This window comes from Benincasa hispida, chromosome 7 (genome assembly GCF_009727055.1).
Source record: "Benincasa hispida cultivar B227 chromosome 7, ASM972705v1, whole genome shotgun sequence".
Lineage (NCBI taxonomy): Eukaryota > Viridiplantae > Streptophyta > Magnoliopsida > Cucurbitales > Cucurbitaceae > Benincasa > Benincasa hispida.
In genome coordinates, this window is record NC_052355.1 from 23987929 (window position 1) to 24004598 (window position 16670).

Consider the following 16670-nt stretch of genomic DNA (forward strand, 5'->3'; position numbering starts at 1 on the left):
GTTAATTTCAAAAACTTGTCACTCGCATAAACTATAGGTATGTCTGGTAAGTTTGGATCGGTTCTGTAAAACAGCAGAGACATGGCATGAAACCAAAATTGAACAGGATAACTTATATATAGTTTGGATGGGGGATTTATGTTATGTATGTTTTCATTACTCTATTATATAAATATTATATGTAATGAAAATTGGAGATGCATGAAGCATGACACCACATTAGAAACATATAATTGTTATATTTTTAATATGTCATTAGATGCATGTATTGGGGCGTTGGAAGAACATGCATCCTCTCTTTTTTCTTTCTCCCTTTTTGGAGTGCGTTTGTTTTGTTATTATCCAATCATGTGTTTTTTTTTTAGTTCATTTGAGATATTTTTCTTAAAAAGGGGATTTTTAACCTATTTTCTTAATTATCTGAGTTTTTTTTTTCAAAACAGAAAATTTTAATCATATTATTTCATAAACCTTATTTATATGTTCACTATACAAAAATCACAAAAAAAGAGAATCCTATCGCGTTTTAATCAAAATTCTTATGAGCATAGCTTAATTGCCATGAACTTGTACTATCAACTTCGAGATCTTCGATCCTCCCCTCCCCTTCGTTCTGCTCCTCTTCCCCACCCCAGATATTGTCACGAAAACAAAAAACAAAAGTCAAAACTTTCTTTAGCTTTAGTGGAAATGTTTATATATATCGACAATCCTCATGGAAGACTAAAGCACCTCCGAAGGTTAAGATCTACTGCTAGAGATTTATTCATGACATCTTTCCTACTAAATTAATCTTGCCAAAATAGGTGTCCATGTGGAAATAGCGACACATGTTATGCTGTAGTGCTCTATAGCTAGGGAAATTTGGCCTAGATCCATTCCATCTATTGTGCCCATTCTTTGTGATGTTAGGTATGAAGGAACCTTTGAAGGTCCTTAAGCGGAAGCATGGAGATCGATCCAAAATTTATTTTCATAGAATCAAAATTACAAAATACAAACAATATGCATAATCATAAATTTATAGCATGCAAACATAAATGTAAAGAAAAAATAATTAGGGTGAGAGAAGACTTACCCTTGAAGAAACCTTCTTCACAAATCTTTGCTCTCCAGATTTGTCACGAGCAAACTCGATCCAAATGGTCACCACCACGAAAAGAGCCTTCTGTATTCTCTAATGGGATTAGAATCACTAAGGAGTTGTGGGCTCTTAGAATTTTGAAAGAGAGAGGAATTGAAAAGAGAAGAGAGGGAAGAACATGAAGGAACTCTTATCAAAGAATACCTATGAGCAGAAGCAAGATCGTTCCAAATTCATTGTGACAGAAATATCGCATTTACAATCAAATAACAAGTTATGCATCTACAAACAAATTACGGCATGCTTTTAACAAATAAATACAAAGGACAAGAGACTTACCTTTGAAGAAATTTTCTGCCCTTGATCTCTCGCTCTCGTTAATATCAGTAACTCTCGTTGTTGTTGTGATCGCCAAGTCAATCGTCCACCAAATCTCATTGTCGCTCACCATCGAACGGTCTTCTACATGAACAGGCAGCAAGGAGGACACTACCACTCAGTAACCTCGGTATTCTTGAGTGAGAATCCAGGAGGTGTGGACTCTGTTGGATTTTGTAGAGGGAAGAAGGAAAGAACGGTCGCACACAACGACCAAGCAAGTGGGAGAGGTTTGGAGTCTATCGTATAGACGAGTGCTTGATCGTTTAGAAACATGTGCACAATTGTTTAGTAAATCAGGGTTGATCGTTTAGGTAAAAACGCTCTCGCGCACAATCGCTTACTAAAAGCTATACAATTGTTTAGGTCGACTGCGCGTGTACACGATCGCTTAGGAAAACTTGAGCTATCGTGTAGGCTCTCGTTTGCTATACGATGGGAAGTGTACAATTCATGAAGCGATTGTCCGATTTATTTGCAAAATGAAAACTATTTTCATTTTATCCTTCAGTTATGAAAACTGAATGTAACCTCACACTTTTACATGCGACTATGGAGAAAAACCACCAACAATTATCTCATAATTTGTTTAATTATTAATAAATATAATCATATTATATTTATAACCTATAGTTTTAATATCACATCATATGCAACATATAAACTATAGTTCTTTTCTCCTCTACTAGATATAAATCATATTTATATCATTTTTCTCCAATTAATGTATTTCATACATCATGTCAACTATATCATATATAATTGACCAGTTTAATCATATCATATATAATCAAACTCCCTCTTGTCAATTTGAACACTTCAAACTGACCCAAAAACTGATTTTCAACTTGAATCCATTGAGCTACCAAGGGGACCTTATGGACTTGTGGATTGAAGCTCCAACGGTACGTGAATAGCTGACTAAACTCTTTAGCCATAAGATCCACCATCCGTTAACTGCCAGACACTCCACTAAAGATCAACAGCTGCAATCTTCTCACCATAGATATATTTTTGTGTCCATCAGATATAACCAGTCAACAGTACGATAACCCTTCACAGATGCTCGTAAGTATAGTTGGGCCAATTTACCGTTTTGCCCTTGTAATTACATCTAACTCCTTAAGTACCACCGATCCCTCTAATGAATAATATAACATAGTCCTACTATGTGTGGACATATTTCGGGCCATGAAAAGGTGTGTGGCGCCACATCGTTCAAGTCCCAAAATCAGCCCTTAAGGGAGCAATCTATCTACTAACCCCTGCTTCAAGGAAAGAGTGAATTCCATCTTGTGTAGCTGAATTCCTAGCTCCTAAATCAGAAGAATCCCCAAGGTGATAGGTTTAAGTCGGCAATCTGGCCACTCGCACCCATGCAAATCAAAGGACCGCCCTCAAAAGCAGGAGTTTCCAACTCATTCAGGATTCAGGTCATGTCACCTATGGTCATCCTAATGAAATGAAGTCTCTGTCATGAACGACGTTATATAACGAGACTATAACACTTCGTGGTCCGGTCTTATACAAACTCCTTTGTATATGACGCCCCCGCTCGCATGTCTCTACATGAATGATCAAGATCAGACCATCTGTAATAAGTCACAACGTAGCATCACCAGGATAAGGTTTCCCTTCTACATCCATATACTACAGACCATTTTGGTTATCACTTAAGGCATGATCTACCTGTATATCTCCACATACATGCTTAAGTTACAATGACAATCAGGGATCTTAGTTTATTGGTTTATTGTAAAGCAAATAAAACATCTCATGTTTCATAAACAACAGTGAAGAAAATATCATATATTATTACATCACAAGCGTTTGTTCAATATAGTGTTTACAAACTACAAGACCCAACGAGAGTTTAGGACATCAACCCCAACAGAATAGAGAACTTGAGAACTTTTCTCAGAATAATTTTGTATGTTTTGTATTGTAAAACTCAAGGGAAGAAGAAGATGGTAGCACCACTCCCACTCACGTTCGTTGTATAGAGAAAAAAGGAGGAGGTAGTCCCCCAAAACTAATTTTAAAAAAAAATAAAATAAAATAAAATTTATTTTAATAGAAAATAGTATATATCTATATGATAACCAAATTATCATATAATATGTATATTAAACTATATGTTATATCAAATATAACATATAACCTATAGTTTAATATTGTATCAAATATAATATAATCTATAGTTTTTTATTCTCTCATTAATGTACAATATTTAATATAAATCTCATTTATACTAAATTTAATTATATGAATCCAAGTCACATAATTAATATCTAAATTATATTCAAATATTTATTTCCTCTCAAATAAACTTTATATTATAACGTATCATATACATTATAATAATTATATCATATATAATTAAATTAAAGTAATTGTATCACATGTAATTAATTTCCTCAATTAATTTGAACAAATCAAATTAATCCAAAATTGATATCCTTGTTGAGCTGCAGAGGGAACCTCATGGACTTGTAGCTTGAAGCTCCAACGGTACGTGAATAGCTGACTAAACTCTTTAAGTAAATTATTCAACATCTATTAACTATTGAACACTCTATTAAAGACCGACAACTGCACTTTTCGCACGACAAATATATTTCTGTATCCATTGGATATAACCAGTCAACAGTACGATGACCCTTCACAAATTGCTTGTCAGTACAGCTGGGCCAAAATTACCGTTTTGTCCCTATAGTTACATCTAACTCCTTAAGTACCACTAATCCCTCTAATGAACAATAAATCATAGTCCAATTATGACCAAACCCCGCTCGACCTAGGAGAGGGTGTGACACCACATTGTTCAAGTCCCAGAATCAGCCCTTAAGGGAGCAATTTATCTACTTACCCAGACGTTGGGAAAGGAGTGAATTCCGTCTTTGTAGCTGCTTTCCCAGCTTCTCAATCAGACAAATCTCCAAAATGGTAGGCTTGTTGAGTCGGCGATCTGACCACTCTCACCCATACAAATTAAAGGACCGCCCTCATAGGCAAGAGTTCACAACTCACTCAAGATTCAGGTCATGTCACCTATGGTCATCTTGGTGAAATGTAAGTCTTAATTATGAACGGTGTTATATAATGAGACTAGTCATTTCGTGGTTCGGTCTTATACAAACTCTTTTGTATAGAATATCCTCACTCACATGTCTCCACATGAATGATTAGAATTAGATCATTTATAGCACTTTACAACAATTTAACATCTACAAAGCGAGTCGTATTTGTAGTGTTACCAGGATAAGGTATCCAACCTTATCCATCTAATATGAACCATTTAGGTTTTCACTTTAACATGATCCATCTTTATGTCTCTAAATACATGTTTAAGCTACAGATGATAACCCTAGATGTTAGTTTATTGGTTTGTAGGTTTAATGCTACTAAATGTCAAATAAAACATCTCATATTTTATTAAATAAATAAAATATTTGTACAATACAATTACAAATTACAAAACCCTACGAGATTTAGGACACCAACCCCAACAAGATATGAATGGAGCTACCAAGACTATTGCATTGGATGTCACACCCCTTCCTAGATCACCTTCCTAATCTGAGAAGAGATACGAAGACAACAGTTGTCAATTCTCCTATGACAACTACTGCCAACATACTCCTGTAAACCTGTGTCCATACATGTTAAACCTAACTAATGATAGAAAAAGAGGCATGCGTAGCGGAATTGAGGATCAATTTTACTCTAATTGCATAAATTAAACATACAACCCTAAATTAGTTAATTAGGGTTTTTTAGAAACATTACCTTTGAAACTCCCAAAACTCGTCTATCTCTGCTCGAACACGAACCGGACGACCACTAGAGCTGACCTACTATCCTCTGGACTCAAAACCGGGTTGTGGGACCCGATGAATGAAGAACCTGAGAGAGAGAAAGAGATGGAAATAATAGAGTGAAATTTGGGTTGGGTTTGGATTTTTTTCAGCCCAATTTTTAAAAAATAATTTTGCAAAATGTCCAAAAGTCTTTAATCCAAAAAGACAAGCCTATATTTATGGAAAAGAGTCATGCAAAATTGCATGAAATAACTTCATAAAAACCCAACACCTAGAATCCATTATCTAAGTGGGCTTAATGTCTCCACTATAAGCCAACACCTAGCCCACTATTTTGTTAGTGAAATTATCCAACAAAAGTTTGAATTTTCCCACTAACTTTAGTCAAAGGACAAAATAGTCATTTAGTCAAAGTCAAACTTTGACCAAAAAGTCAACATTTTGACTTTTTGATGATTTTTTCTGTTGACTAATTTGACCTCACCGAGCATGAATCCGCATTCATTTTCTCGAAATTCAAATCACATTTGAAATATAAGGTCGGTCAAAGTTTCACTTTTCAAAGTCAAAGTCAACTCTTTGACTTTTTACATCTTTGACCATTTTCATTATTTCCGAGCTTCTGAATATAAACGTATTCATATTTTTGATATTTAAAATCACATTTAATATTAAAGCTGTATCTCTAAACTAAAAAACCGACAACTATATCACAATATATTTGTCGGTTTCTCTCTCTTCACCTAATTCGAACAATTCGAATATTCTATCATATTGTTCTAAGTTTATTTCATATGAGCTAGTAGGGAACCTAATGGACCTATAGATCATGGGCTCAACGATCCAAGATTAACTGACTAAACTCTTTAGATGAAGTTAATCAACATTCGTTCACCACGAAGTCATTCCACTATAGTCCCGTAGTTACACTCCCCTCACTATAGATATATTTGTGTCCATATGATATAACCATGATTAGTAAGCTAATCCTTCACAGGTTGTTCGTAATCTCAGTTGGGTCATAAAAACCGTTTTACCCTCGAGACTACATCTTGTTCCTTAAGTCCCAACCTATAAACCAAAACCCTCTCGGGCCAATGGGAGGGTGGGGCCTCTTGTTCAAGACCTGGATTCAGTACTAAAGGGAACAACCTATCTACTATCCCTATAACAGGTAGGAGTGAATTCCGTCTTGCACCCTATGTTCCCAGCTATCCACCTAATCTTACCCCTAAAATGGGAGGCTTATTGGGCAAGCGATAATGAGCTACCCTCACCTATGCAGATCTAAAGATAATTCCGAGTGAACAGGAGTTCATAGTTAGCTCAGGATTAAGATTAAGTTACCAAGGTCATCAATTAACGAAATAGTCAGTTTTATACATTAAACGGCATTTAGAACGTAAAAAATGACTATTTTGTGGTTCAGTCTTATGTAAACTCTTTACATAGGATGCCCCCATTTTCATGTCTCCACATGAATGGTTTAGGATCATATTGTTTGTATTAACTACAAAATGGGCCACATCCATAGTGTTCCCAGAATAAGGCGTTCATCCTTATTCATATACTATAGACCATTTTGGCTATATATATTTGAACTTGATCCACATTTATGCCACTACATAAAGTTCAAACTTAAACTTAATAGCCTCGGAACCTTAGTTTATTGGATTCATGAATATAGAATTTAAATTTACTAAACATTTTCAATAACAGCTTTATTGAACAAGAATATGATATTACAAACTATGAGTTTTAGGACATAAAATCCAACAACTAGCAATTCATAATTCATTTTAACGTACAATCTCGCAACAGTTCAAGCATACAAATTACTATTAACTAAAATACCAACTTCAATATACATAACAGTTCCAAAAAACCAAGTCTAATACAACAACAGTTTCGACACAAGCTCAACCCTATTTCCCATGATATGAACATAAAGACTAAATTAACAAAACATGATGAGCCACCTAAGTTTCAAATTCTCTGAAGTTCTGAGAAATGACTGACTGGCAGAACTGCTAGGCCTCAGGACGTCGACTACTACCTAGGGAGAAAAACATTTTAAAAGAGTAAGCTGGAAAACCCAATGAGTGACTTCTTTTAAAAAAAAAAACATGCTTTCATAACTCATAGTATAGATAGCTTACTAATAAAACATTTTCAACAACATACTAGGGTTAAGAAATAAAAGTTAGGAAATAAAGAAAACATAACATGAAAACCCTAGTTTAAAACTCATCAACATGTCCTGCAGAACTTCTCTACTCCCTTGCCTGAACATGTGGGAGAGCCTTTTTTTCTCAATCCTTACTAACCTTAGTTTAAGAAAGCTCTTTTGCTTGATCTCATCAACGTCGATAACATAAATCTTACATGCATGTAGAACTGAATAGGATCCTACTTACCTTACCATACCTTCGGTAGCAAGGATCATCACATAACTGGGTACCTTACCATACCTTTGGTACCAAATCTTAGGAGTAGGTTTTCCTATCATCATATGTAAACCCGAGACTCTCCTTGGATTATTTGCTCTTGTCACACATTGTAGGATGTTGGATTAAAGTTATTGTTGTTTCATTGTTGAAGAAAATGGAAACGCTTTTGGTTGAAATTGTCTTTAATAATTTTGGAATTTATAAATAAAGAAAAGAAAAGAAAAGAAAAGAAAAAGGAAAAGGAAAAATGAAAAAAAAAAAAGAAAATGAAAGAAATTGGAAACCCATTCGGTGCTTAGGGTTTAAAGTGAGAACCCACTCATTTCAGCCCATTTCTCCATCATTTCCCATTATATTTTCAGAGCATTTCGAGAGAGAGAGAGTGAAGAAAGAGGAAGAAGAAGTTGCTGCAGGTTGGAGGTTGAAGAAGGGAGGAAAAGCTTATGCAAATGCAACCATGAAAGAATTTGGGTTCAACCTACCTATCTCTGGATTTTAAGTCGGTTTGAGCTACACAGGAAGAACTATGAGGTGAAGCCTAACTTTCTTGAAAGTTAATCTATTTTTTAACAAATTTTATGAAGGAAGCTTGAGCTAAATCTGATGTTAAGTTAATGGTTTTTTAAAAGGATTACAGAGCACAGAATTTTCATGCAAATCAGAAGGATCTCTGCTTTTCTCTAGTTTTTCAAACATTCTGGGGTGTACAGGTTGGATTAGAAGCTCAATTGAGTATGATTGAAAATCTTATTCAATTTCCTATAACTTTCATGAAGAATTTGTGAGCCAAAAATTACTAGAAGTAGGTTTAATTTCAGGAGAAAGGTAGAGGGTAGCAGAGAAGCACGTATCTATATTTACTGTGTTCAAGGGATTTCTGGATAAATCCTTTGGGAATCTCGTTTTTATTCCTTCAGGTAAGTTGTAGAGGGTTCTAAAATAAAGAGTTTTATATATAGTATATTAATTTTGGTCAAGTATTGAAGAAGTTATGAGTGTTGAAAATTAGGATATTGAATCTGGAAAATCTAGAAAGAAAATGTGAAGTGTGATTTTATTTCTAGAATTTAGAATTCATGAGCATGGAAAGACAAGACGATTTATAGTTATGATGCTTGGTTTCGGTTGTTTGACAGGCCAAGAGGAAAAGGTCGAGTCTACAGACCAGGAAACTAGCCAAGACTGTGAGTGACAAAACAAATTTCAAAAATGATTTCTAAACTGTAATTTATGCTTAAATGGTTTACATGCTTGAATATGAATTTATGAATGATACATGATTTCTATGAATGATTTCAAGCATAAGTTTTGAGCTTAGATTTTCTAATGAGGTTTATATACGAGCACGTGATTATTGACTTCCTGAAAAGTAGTTGAAATGATACCATTTAAGGTAAAGTATGTATTAGTGTGTACTGTTTAAAGATTTTCAGTTTTTCACGAGCAAGCCAAGTAAGCTTGAGTTTTACGAAAGATGAAGATAAGCAGGCATGTTTTAATGTTTTCATGTGGTTTTCTGAGACTTTTATTGACTACATAACTGAGATATTGAGCCCGAGGCTATATGGTACCGTGTGCACACAGGTTATATTCCGTTGTTGACGTTGAGTGTACTCTGTGACAACGATGCTGTTGGGAGTGCTGGGCGGGCCCCACTACATCATAAAGCTAGTGAACATTGGTTGTACTGGGCATGCCCTACACAACATTGATTTGTCATGTTAGTTAAAATATTTTATATACTTGATATGCCAAATGTTTTATATACTTGATATGTCTTGCTATATTTTAATGACGTACTTGCGGAACATTTGAGAAAGCTTTTAGTGTTACACGTTTATGTTTAATGCTTTGATTGAACAGATTTATACGTTTAAAGGTTTATCATGTGTTCTGATTTGCGGATTTACAGTTTTAAATTTAGTCACTCACTAGGTTTCGTAGCTCACTCTTTCAAAATGTTTTCCCACTTTTCAGGTAGAGATCGAGCTCCCGGTGCCTGATAACTGCCAAAGTTTGTTTTCTCCTAAAAGCTTCCAGATCAAGCTTCATACGTGGGTGGAGTTTTACTTTGTATCTGTTTATATTGTAAATGTCTTTGTAAGAACTAGATAGTTTATAGTTGTGTAAGCACCAGATGTCGTGGTTGTGTAAACCCCAGTTGGATATGTTTTTGGTTGTGATATCTCTATCAGGTTATTTTCCTAACCGAGTTATGTCAGGACTGCACTTCATGTGTGTCTAAAGGTTTTCAGGGATTCCGCTGTGTTGTGTTACATGTAAAGTATTTTATATCTAAGATTAGTATGTTTATCAGGTTCAACAATTCAGCAGGGTCAATAGGTATCGTTAGAGGAGGATGATGTTTTTTGGCTTCACGTCATCTCCCTGACTAAGCTAGCAGATAGTCTGGGAGAGGGTGTGACATCATACATGTTAATGTCATTAAATATCATGCTTGTCAAACTTACGAGAATCAATAAATAATTCATTTTAATACTAAGTTGTGGCATGAAAACTTAAGTGGAATGTATGGAGATTTCACATAAAAATTCTTCTAGAAACATCAATCATGCATTAGACTTGATTTCCATTACTAAAAGCATGTGTTGAACATTAAAGTAAGAGCAGCCATGTGTTGGGACTCATAAGTAAAACACTTAGAAAATATTTTGAAAACTAGTCATTCATGTCTTAAGTTATTTATCCAAGGGGTCTGTAAGCCTATTTTATTTGTGTCTGCCCTGAAATAAGGAAAGGTCCCTTGATCAGCATAATTAGCTCCCTTTTGAGCTTAATGCATAAACTTAACTTCATCGCATACTAGTAATTCATCGCATCAAAAGTAAGTTCAACGTATCGTAAACCATCTTCATCACATCAGCTATTCTTAGCCCTCTTACCTTATAACTTGGCTAAGAATTGGAAATCCTTCCTCAAGGTGCTTGGGTAAGCATCGAAACATCTTCTTAGCCTATGTGATGAATGTCTACTATGTGACATACTCAGAGCACCTTAGCTATAAACTCTTTGTCTATGCCTACATGCGTTAACACATATCATCAATTGGTTAGATGCTTGCTTGTTCTTCGTATGTTGTTACCTGCATATTCATCCAGAACATCATTTAAAATGTCAATTTTCCAGATTTCATAACTTTAATCCAACATTCAACTAACTAAGCTTCTTTTAACTAATTTGCTCATAAACATCTTAACTTTCACTTACCTTAGAACTTGAGCATTACTCCCTTTGAATCAATTGGAAACCTCCAACTTTCTTTCTAGTTTTCCCGAGAACCCTTCACACTTCCTAAGCCTTCAGATGGCAGCAACACTCCTTCTCTTAGGTTTAAGAAAATTTTTGAAAAACCATTTTCCTTCTTCATCATGTTAATTTACACTTAGGCTTGCATGAACATTCTAACCTAATTAAACGCCACCTGACATACTTATCTTCTAATTGATGTCTTTAAGATTGTCACCTAGCTTGCTTAGAAGTTAATTAAGTTGAACTCCTCAGCTTAACTTCATCACATGGCATTGTGGCCACTTAAGCCTTTTCCTGTCATCGTATACTTCTACTCATCGTCATATCCTCTTACCAACACCTTCAAGGCATGATCCTCTGCCACCTCGTTTGTCAACTTAGCCTCAACATTGGTAGACAAGGTTGGTCGCATACTTCCCTCACACCACGTTGTAATACTTAGCCATAACATCCCCTCCTTGGACTTGGCCATATAGTTCAATAGAATTGGCCACATGACGCCTCATAGCTCCAAGCATGGAGTCCTCTTACTTCCTCTAAGTTTTTAACTTCTTTTCACCTAACCCGAGAGCTCAACATTCACACTTAGCATATTTTTCTTGCTCTTTTCCAGCTTGCCATTGCTTAAACTCTCAACCTCTCTATGCATCGACTGTTCTTACATTATGAGAGCATATACTCTTGACACTGAGAATATTTTTCTTCTCTTAAACATTACAAATCGCATCAACCATTAAATATGCTTAGCTTACTTTTGCATTAATGTTAATACATATCGTTAACATATAATTAAAGGAACTTAAACTTAATTAACTAGTAAAACAAATTCAAGAGCTTCTACTGGATATCTGAGCGTGTTGCTCCCATGGATCTAAACAAGGTTGTGATCATAGCTTAGTAGATATGGAGAGCAAGGAATAAGTTGGTGTTCCAAATGCAGCCGGCTAATGCTGAGCCTATTGATGATTCAATTAATAGTCATATTCTGGAGATTCGACATGAGAGGAAAGAATTTAGTGGTAAAGGCTCCGTGGAGGCCCTTCTTGCCAGACTGCTCCAACTAGGTGCATCCTCCTAAGGTACCCTTCTAAAAGCTTAAGTCAGATGTTGCTTAGAACCCTATCTCTAAGTCAGACAATTTCAGTTGGGTGCTTCAAGACCATTTGGGTCATGTGCATCTTGTTGGATTGAAGTTCATACCTGGATGCAAGGAAGTGAAGATTCTTGAAGTGATGATCATTTGTTCTAGGCTAGAGAATATCTACGCATTCCATATCTCAAATTTTTGGTTGAGTTTGACTGTTTGGAGGTTGTCAATCTATTGATGGTGTGATCGATATTTCTGATGTCTCTTTCTTTATTGAGAAAGTTAAAGCTCGGGGATGCAAATTGGGAGTTGTCATTTTCTCCTCTTCACCGTAATCAAAATGCACTTGCACATGTTGTTGCACATAAGGTTTTGGAGGAGCATGAGTCTTCTATTCTTCATATTTCTTATTCTGATTGGTTTTTCTCCGGTTATGTCCCATGATGTTATCATGTAGTTTTGTTGGGGTTTTCACTTTTTGATTGTATTATATTTTAAAAACAATTATATTTATCACAGAAAAAATTCCTCGACGCCAATAATTCACATCAAGCGTTAATATGGCCAATAATTTACATCAACCATAGCTAAATTGCTATACCACCACTGTTTTTTAAGTCCATTCATCAGTCATCACAAAAGCAAAGTTCATATTTTCCAGAGAAACAAACAGCAATAACATCCTTTCCAAGAACATAAACAGAAAAGAGCTCTTTTCTACTTAAACTTGTTTAGATTCTGCCGCTACTTTCAATAGCACCTTCAATTCTGTTGATGCAAGATTTGTAAAGAAATCCCAGATAATCAATTATGCTGTCTTCACAAACACCTTCCAAAGGATTTATCTCAAACTTCCATTCAATCAATGTTGAATCTTCTCCATAGTCCACAAGCTTTAATGTGTTGATAGATCCATCTAATCCCACATTGCTTGCTTCCAGTTTGTAACTGTAACAGTGAGCTGATGGGTCCATGGAAAGCAGATTCTCTTTGATCCATGATCTTTCTCCATCTTTCAGTGGAAACATGAAGCCCGAAACAACCCGTTCGTAGCCTGGAACTCCTTCGTCTCCGGCTATGTCGGTGCATCTCTCAACCATTGGCATCCAATCCTGTAGCCTCTTGGACTGAGTGACCAAGGGCCATACTTTGTCCATGGGAGCATCGACTAAACCCCTTACCGATCCTTTCCATTTCCCATTCTTTCCCTGATATGCCTGCATCAGCACTTGCAAAATACATCAAATTTCACTCTTTTTCTTGTGCCTTTTCAACAAGTATTGATCTCATAAAGACCGGAAAAAACAGAAACCGAAAATGGAAGGAAGTTTCATAGAGATAATATAAACAGCGAAGTTTTCAACTCACCATGGTCAAGCAGTGTCTGTACTCCAAAGTATCTCAGAAAACAAGCCAATCATGGACAAGCATGTTAAAGCTTATCAGAAGACAGTATAACTTCTAGGTATAAATCTTAGAAAGCATAAAGCTAACTTCTGTATATAATTTAATAAGAGAGGCTGGAGCTTTACAGGAGATAAATCCAAGGTCACCATCTTTGAAATTTACAATTCTCTTGTATTTGCAGAAAGAGCCAAGAGATTATGTTATTCATCAAATTTACTTTCCCCGAGGGGTACGACAGCTCCAGATCTCATCATGCTCCAATCATTGCTGGCTGTGATGATAATTCATCTTATTTAGGGCGTGATGAACTTTTACCATTTCAGGGAAATTTTCACAGTTTATTGGTAGGTGTTTGCTTGGCAAACCGAGCTCAGAAAAGTTGGTTCGTTTGGCCTTTTAAATTTTACTTTGATAAGAAAAATTGAACCTTGGAAACTGTGGTGCCAAACTTCAAAATAGCTTGAACATTTTCATTTCTATCATACAATTCATACAAGCTTCTATTGAGATTAAATTCTGTTTTCAACAAGCAAATGTAGGAAAATTTTGGGGGAAATGTTCTTTCCCTGCTTAAGCTGCAGCACCAACAGGCACCCCTGACTTCAACCTGGATGATCCATAGAGAGTTTCTTCAAAACGAATGATCTCTTCTTTAGATCCATATGCAACTTGGGTTCTTTCGTCCAGATTCTCGATCACCTTGTCAAGCACAGACTGACGCCCGTCACTGCTGTATCCTCCTGCTTTCTCCACTAAGAATCCCAAAGGAGCTACCTCAAATAATAGCCTCAGCTTAGCTTTGGTTGACGGAGATGTCACATTTGTGAAAATTCCCTTTTCTTTCACAATAATCTATGGATTTAAACAAAACCATTTTTCAGAACCCTCGAACTAAAAGGCATTCCTACTCTTCGATCATTCCAATAAAAGAATTCGAAAGAAAATTGATCAGAAAGGTTAATAACCTGGTTAACGTCAGGAACCATTCCTCCAGTGTATCTCAATGTGTATTTTTCTTTCACATAGTAGTTGATAAGCTGTTGAATTGAAACACACAAAAAGGTAGTAAGAGATGGTTTTACTGTGATGAGATGTGTAAAAGAGAATGCTAATACTCTTCTCAAGCCTTTTAGAAGTGGTAAAGTAAAAGAAACCTTGTCATAGTCAGGGTTATCAAATGTGGCCCTCAAATTTCCAGGAGAGAACAGTTTTCCTTCCCCAATCTCTGTTGTCTCTTTAACATGTTGCCATTTACCTAACCAATCACCATCAGTAAAGCAAAGAAGTCAAGGTTATGGATCGAGAACCTCCAGTCATTCTCTCAATTAAGAAAAAGCTTTTAATTCAGTTTAGTTGTCAAGAGTAACCTTCGTCAAGAAGAAGGAACTCATGGGTGCCGGGAAAGTCTTTCAGAGCAAGAACATATGTTGTGCGAGGACCGTAAACTCCCATGGCAGCTGCAGCTTGATCACTTCCCTTCACTCCAGTCAACTTATCACCTGGCCACACGCCAAAGATGGTGCCAACGCTGAAGTTTGTGTCAACAATACTTGAACCATCGAGTGGGTCAAATGCAACACTGAATCCTCCTGCTTATATTTTAATAAAATGTGTTAGTGAATGGTAAACAATGAATTGTCGTCGAATTGTTTGCTTATAATTTGGGAAGTGTGACCTTCAACAGGGCCTCCCATGTCTTGAAGCTCTGGAACTTCTTCAGAGCAAGCATATTTGCAGAAGTGTGAGTATCTCAAGGCCTATTCATCAAAAACCAAAATTAGTACAGTATCTTAAAAGCAGATTTGGGAAAGGGATTCAGATAAGCTATACTACTGAGAATGGTATCCTAAGAAACCAATATCTTAATCAAAACTCTAATATGCAAACATGTGCTGATTGAACATAGATCAGCTCAACATTTTTCTTCCACAGTTCATTAGAAAATATCATCCATGAATGCTAAAGAAAGATGAGCAAGTTCGAAAATAGGAGATCTACTTCAAGAAATTATCATTCAAGACTGATCAAAGGCTGACCTCGAATAGAAGCTTGTCGGCAAGCATATCGACAGCAAGCTGTTCATCTCCAAAGGAGTTGACACATGCAGTTCCTCCACAAGAAGCCGTCCTGACTTTGAAGGAAATAGTCCTCAAAGCTTCTCCCATGCACGTCAGCAATCTGATCAATCCCTTATCAGGGGTTGCTTTGGTGAGAAACTCTTCCTACAATCAAAAACTCATTTTCATTTTCAAATAAGCAATATAACAAACACCTCGCAGACATTATTACACAAACACACTCACCAGACTATCACCAATCTCACATCTAGTTTTGAGGGGAACGCTCTTTGGCCTCGATGCCACCTTCACTGATGACTTGGGAACTTGCCTTAATGACTCCCCAAATAGCGAACTCGCTTTCAGACTCTATAATTCAATTTGATCACACACCCATCATCAAACTTCAGCCACACATTTCCAAAATCTAGAAAAACAGAGAGATGGGTTTGGTTTGTACATACCCTGCTGGCGAAAGAAGGAGACATAAGAGCAGTTGAATGCTGAGAAGAAAGATTAGGGAGAAAAGCCCCACGAGCACAGCAAGCAATCCCAGTCTCCATAGCCAACCCAAGTATGAGGATAGTGATTCTCTCAAGCTGCTGCTACTATCGATTGGACATGAAAGGGGGGAATGGAGCTGCAAAATTGCAGGGAAGGGAGTAGATAAGGCGGTGATAGAGTTTCTGCCGCGTGGGTTATGGTTACTTGAAAGGATGATGAAGTAGTGGGTGGACATGGGGTGAGGCTAATTTGGATCACTCGTTCATATGTGGCTCTGCTATTGTCCTGAAAACAGATATGGTCCATCACTCCTCGGCTCTATTGCCTTTGAATTTTGGTTGTAGGACGTCAAGTTTTTGGGTGTTCATTGTTACCATTTGGATTGCGATTGGCTCTTGTTGCATTCCCGTTTCTTTACTGCCACGCCAAAATGTATTCTTACGGCTTTGTGAGATAGAGAAGACGAGACTTTCAGAATTGGAAGACATTGATTAGAAGATGTACAAAATTTGGTCTCGTACTAGCGTACGATGTGCCCATGACTTTTCAAATTAATAACTTTTGCTTAGTTTAAATTTTTTTCGTGGGAAGTTTAAATTCTCGTAACTATCA

At 36.3% G+C, this 16670-nt stretch overlaps 2 protein-coding genes across 3 annotated transcripts; both read right to left on the reverse strand.

Moving 5' to 3' along the window:
* Positions 1–12615: 12615 nt before the first annotated feature.
* Positions 12616–13786, reverse strand: LOC120081870. Of its 2 annotated transcripts, none has more exons than XM_039037047.1 (2): positions 13459–13786; positions 12616–13307 (listed from the first exon to the last, which is right to left on the reverse strand). In XM_039037047.1, exons 1-2 carry the CDS (start codon positions 13459–13461, stop codon positions 12822–12824), a joined length of 489 nt encoding a protein of 162 aa, XP_038892975.1. In that variant the 5' UTR covers positions 13462–13786; the 3' UTR covers positions 12616–12821. The 2 variants fall into 2 exon arrangements, with proteins under 2 accessions (XP_038892975.1, XP_038892974.1); XM_039037046.1 differs by having other exon boundaries at positions 12616–13318.
* A 147-nt stretch (positions 13787–13933) lies between these two features.
* Positions 13934–16266, reverse strand: LOC120081869 (sedoheptulose-1,7-bisphosphatase, chloroplastic). Its single transcript, XM_039037045.1, has 8 exons — positions 16019–16266; positions 15801–15923; positions 15534–15719; positions 15173–15254; positions 14865–15086; positions 14652–14752; positions 14463–14534; positions 13934–14349 (listed from the first exon to the last, which is right to left on the reverse strand). Exons 1-8 carry the CDS (start codon positions 16115–16117, stop codon positions 14068–14070), a joined length of 1167 nt encoding a protein of 388 aa, XP_038892973.1. The 5' UTR covers positions 16118–16266; the 3' UTR covers positions 13934–14067.
* Between the last annotated feature and the right edge of the window lie 404 nt (positions 16267–16670).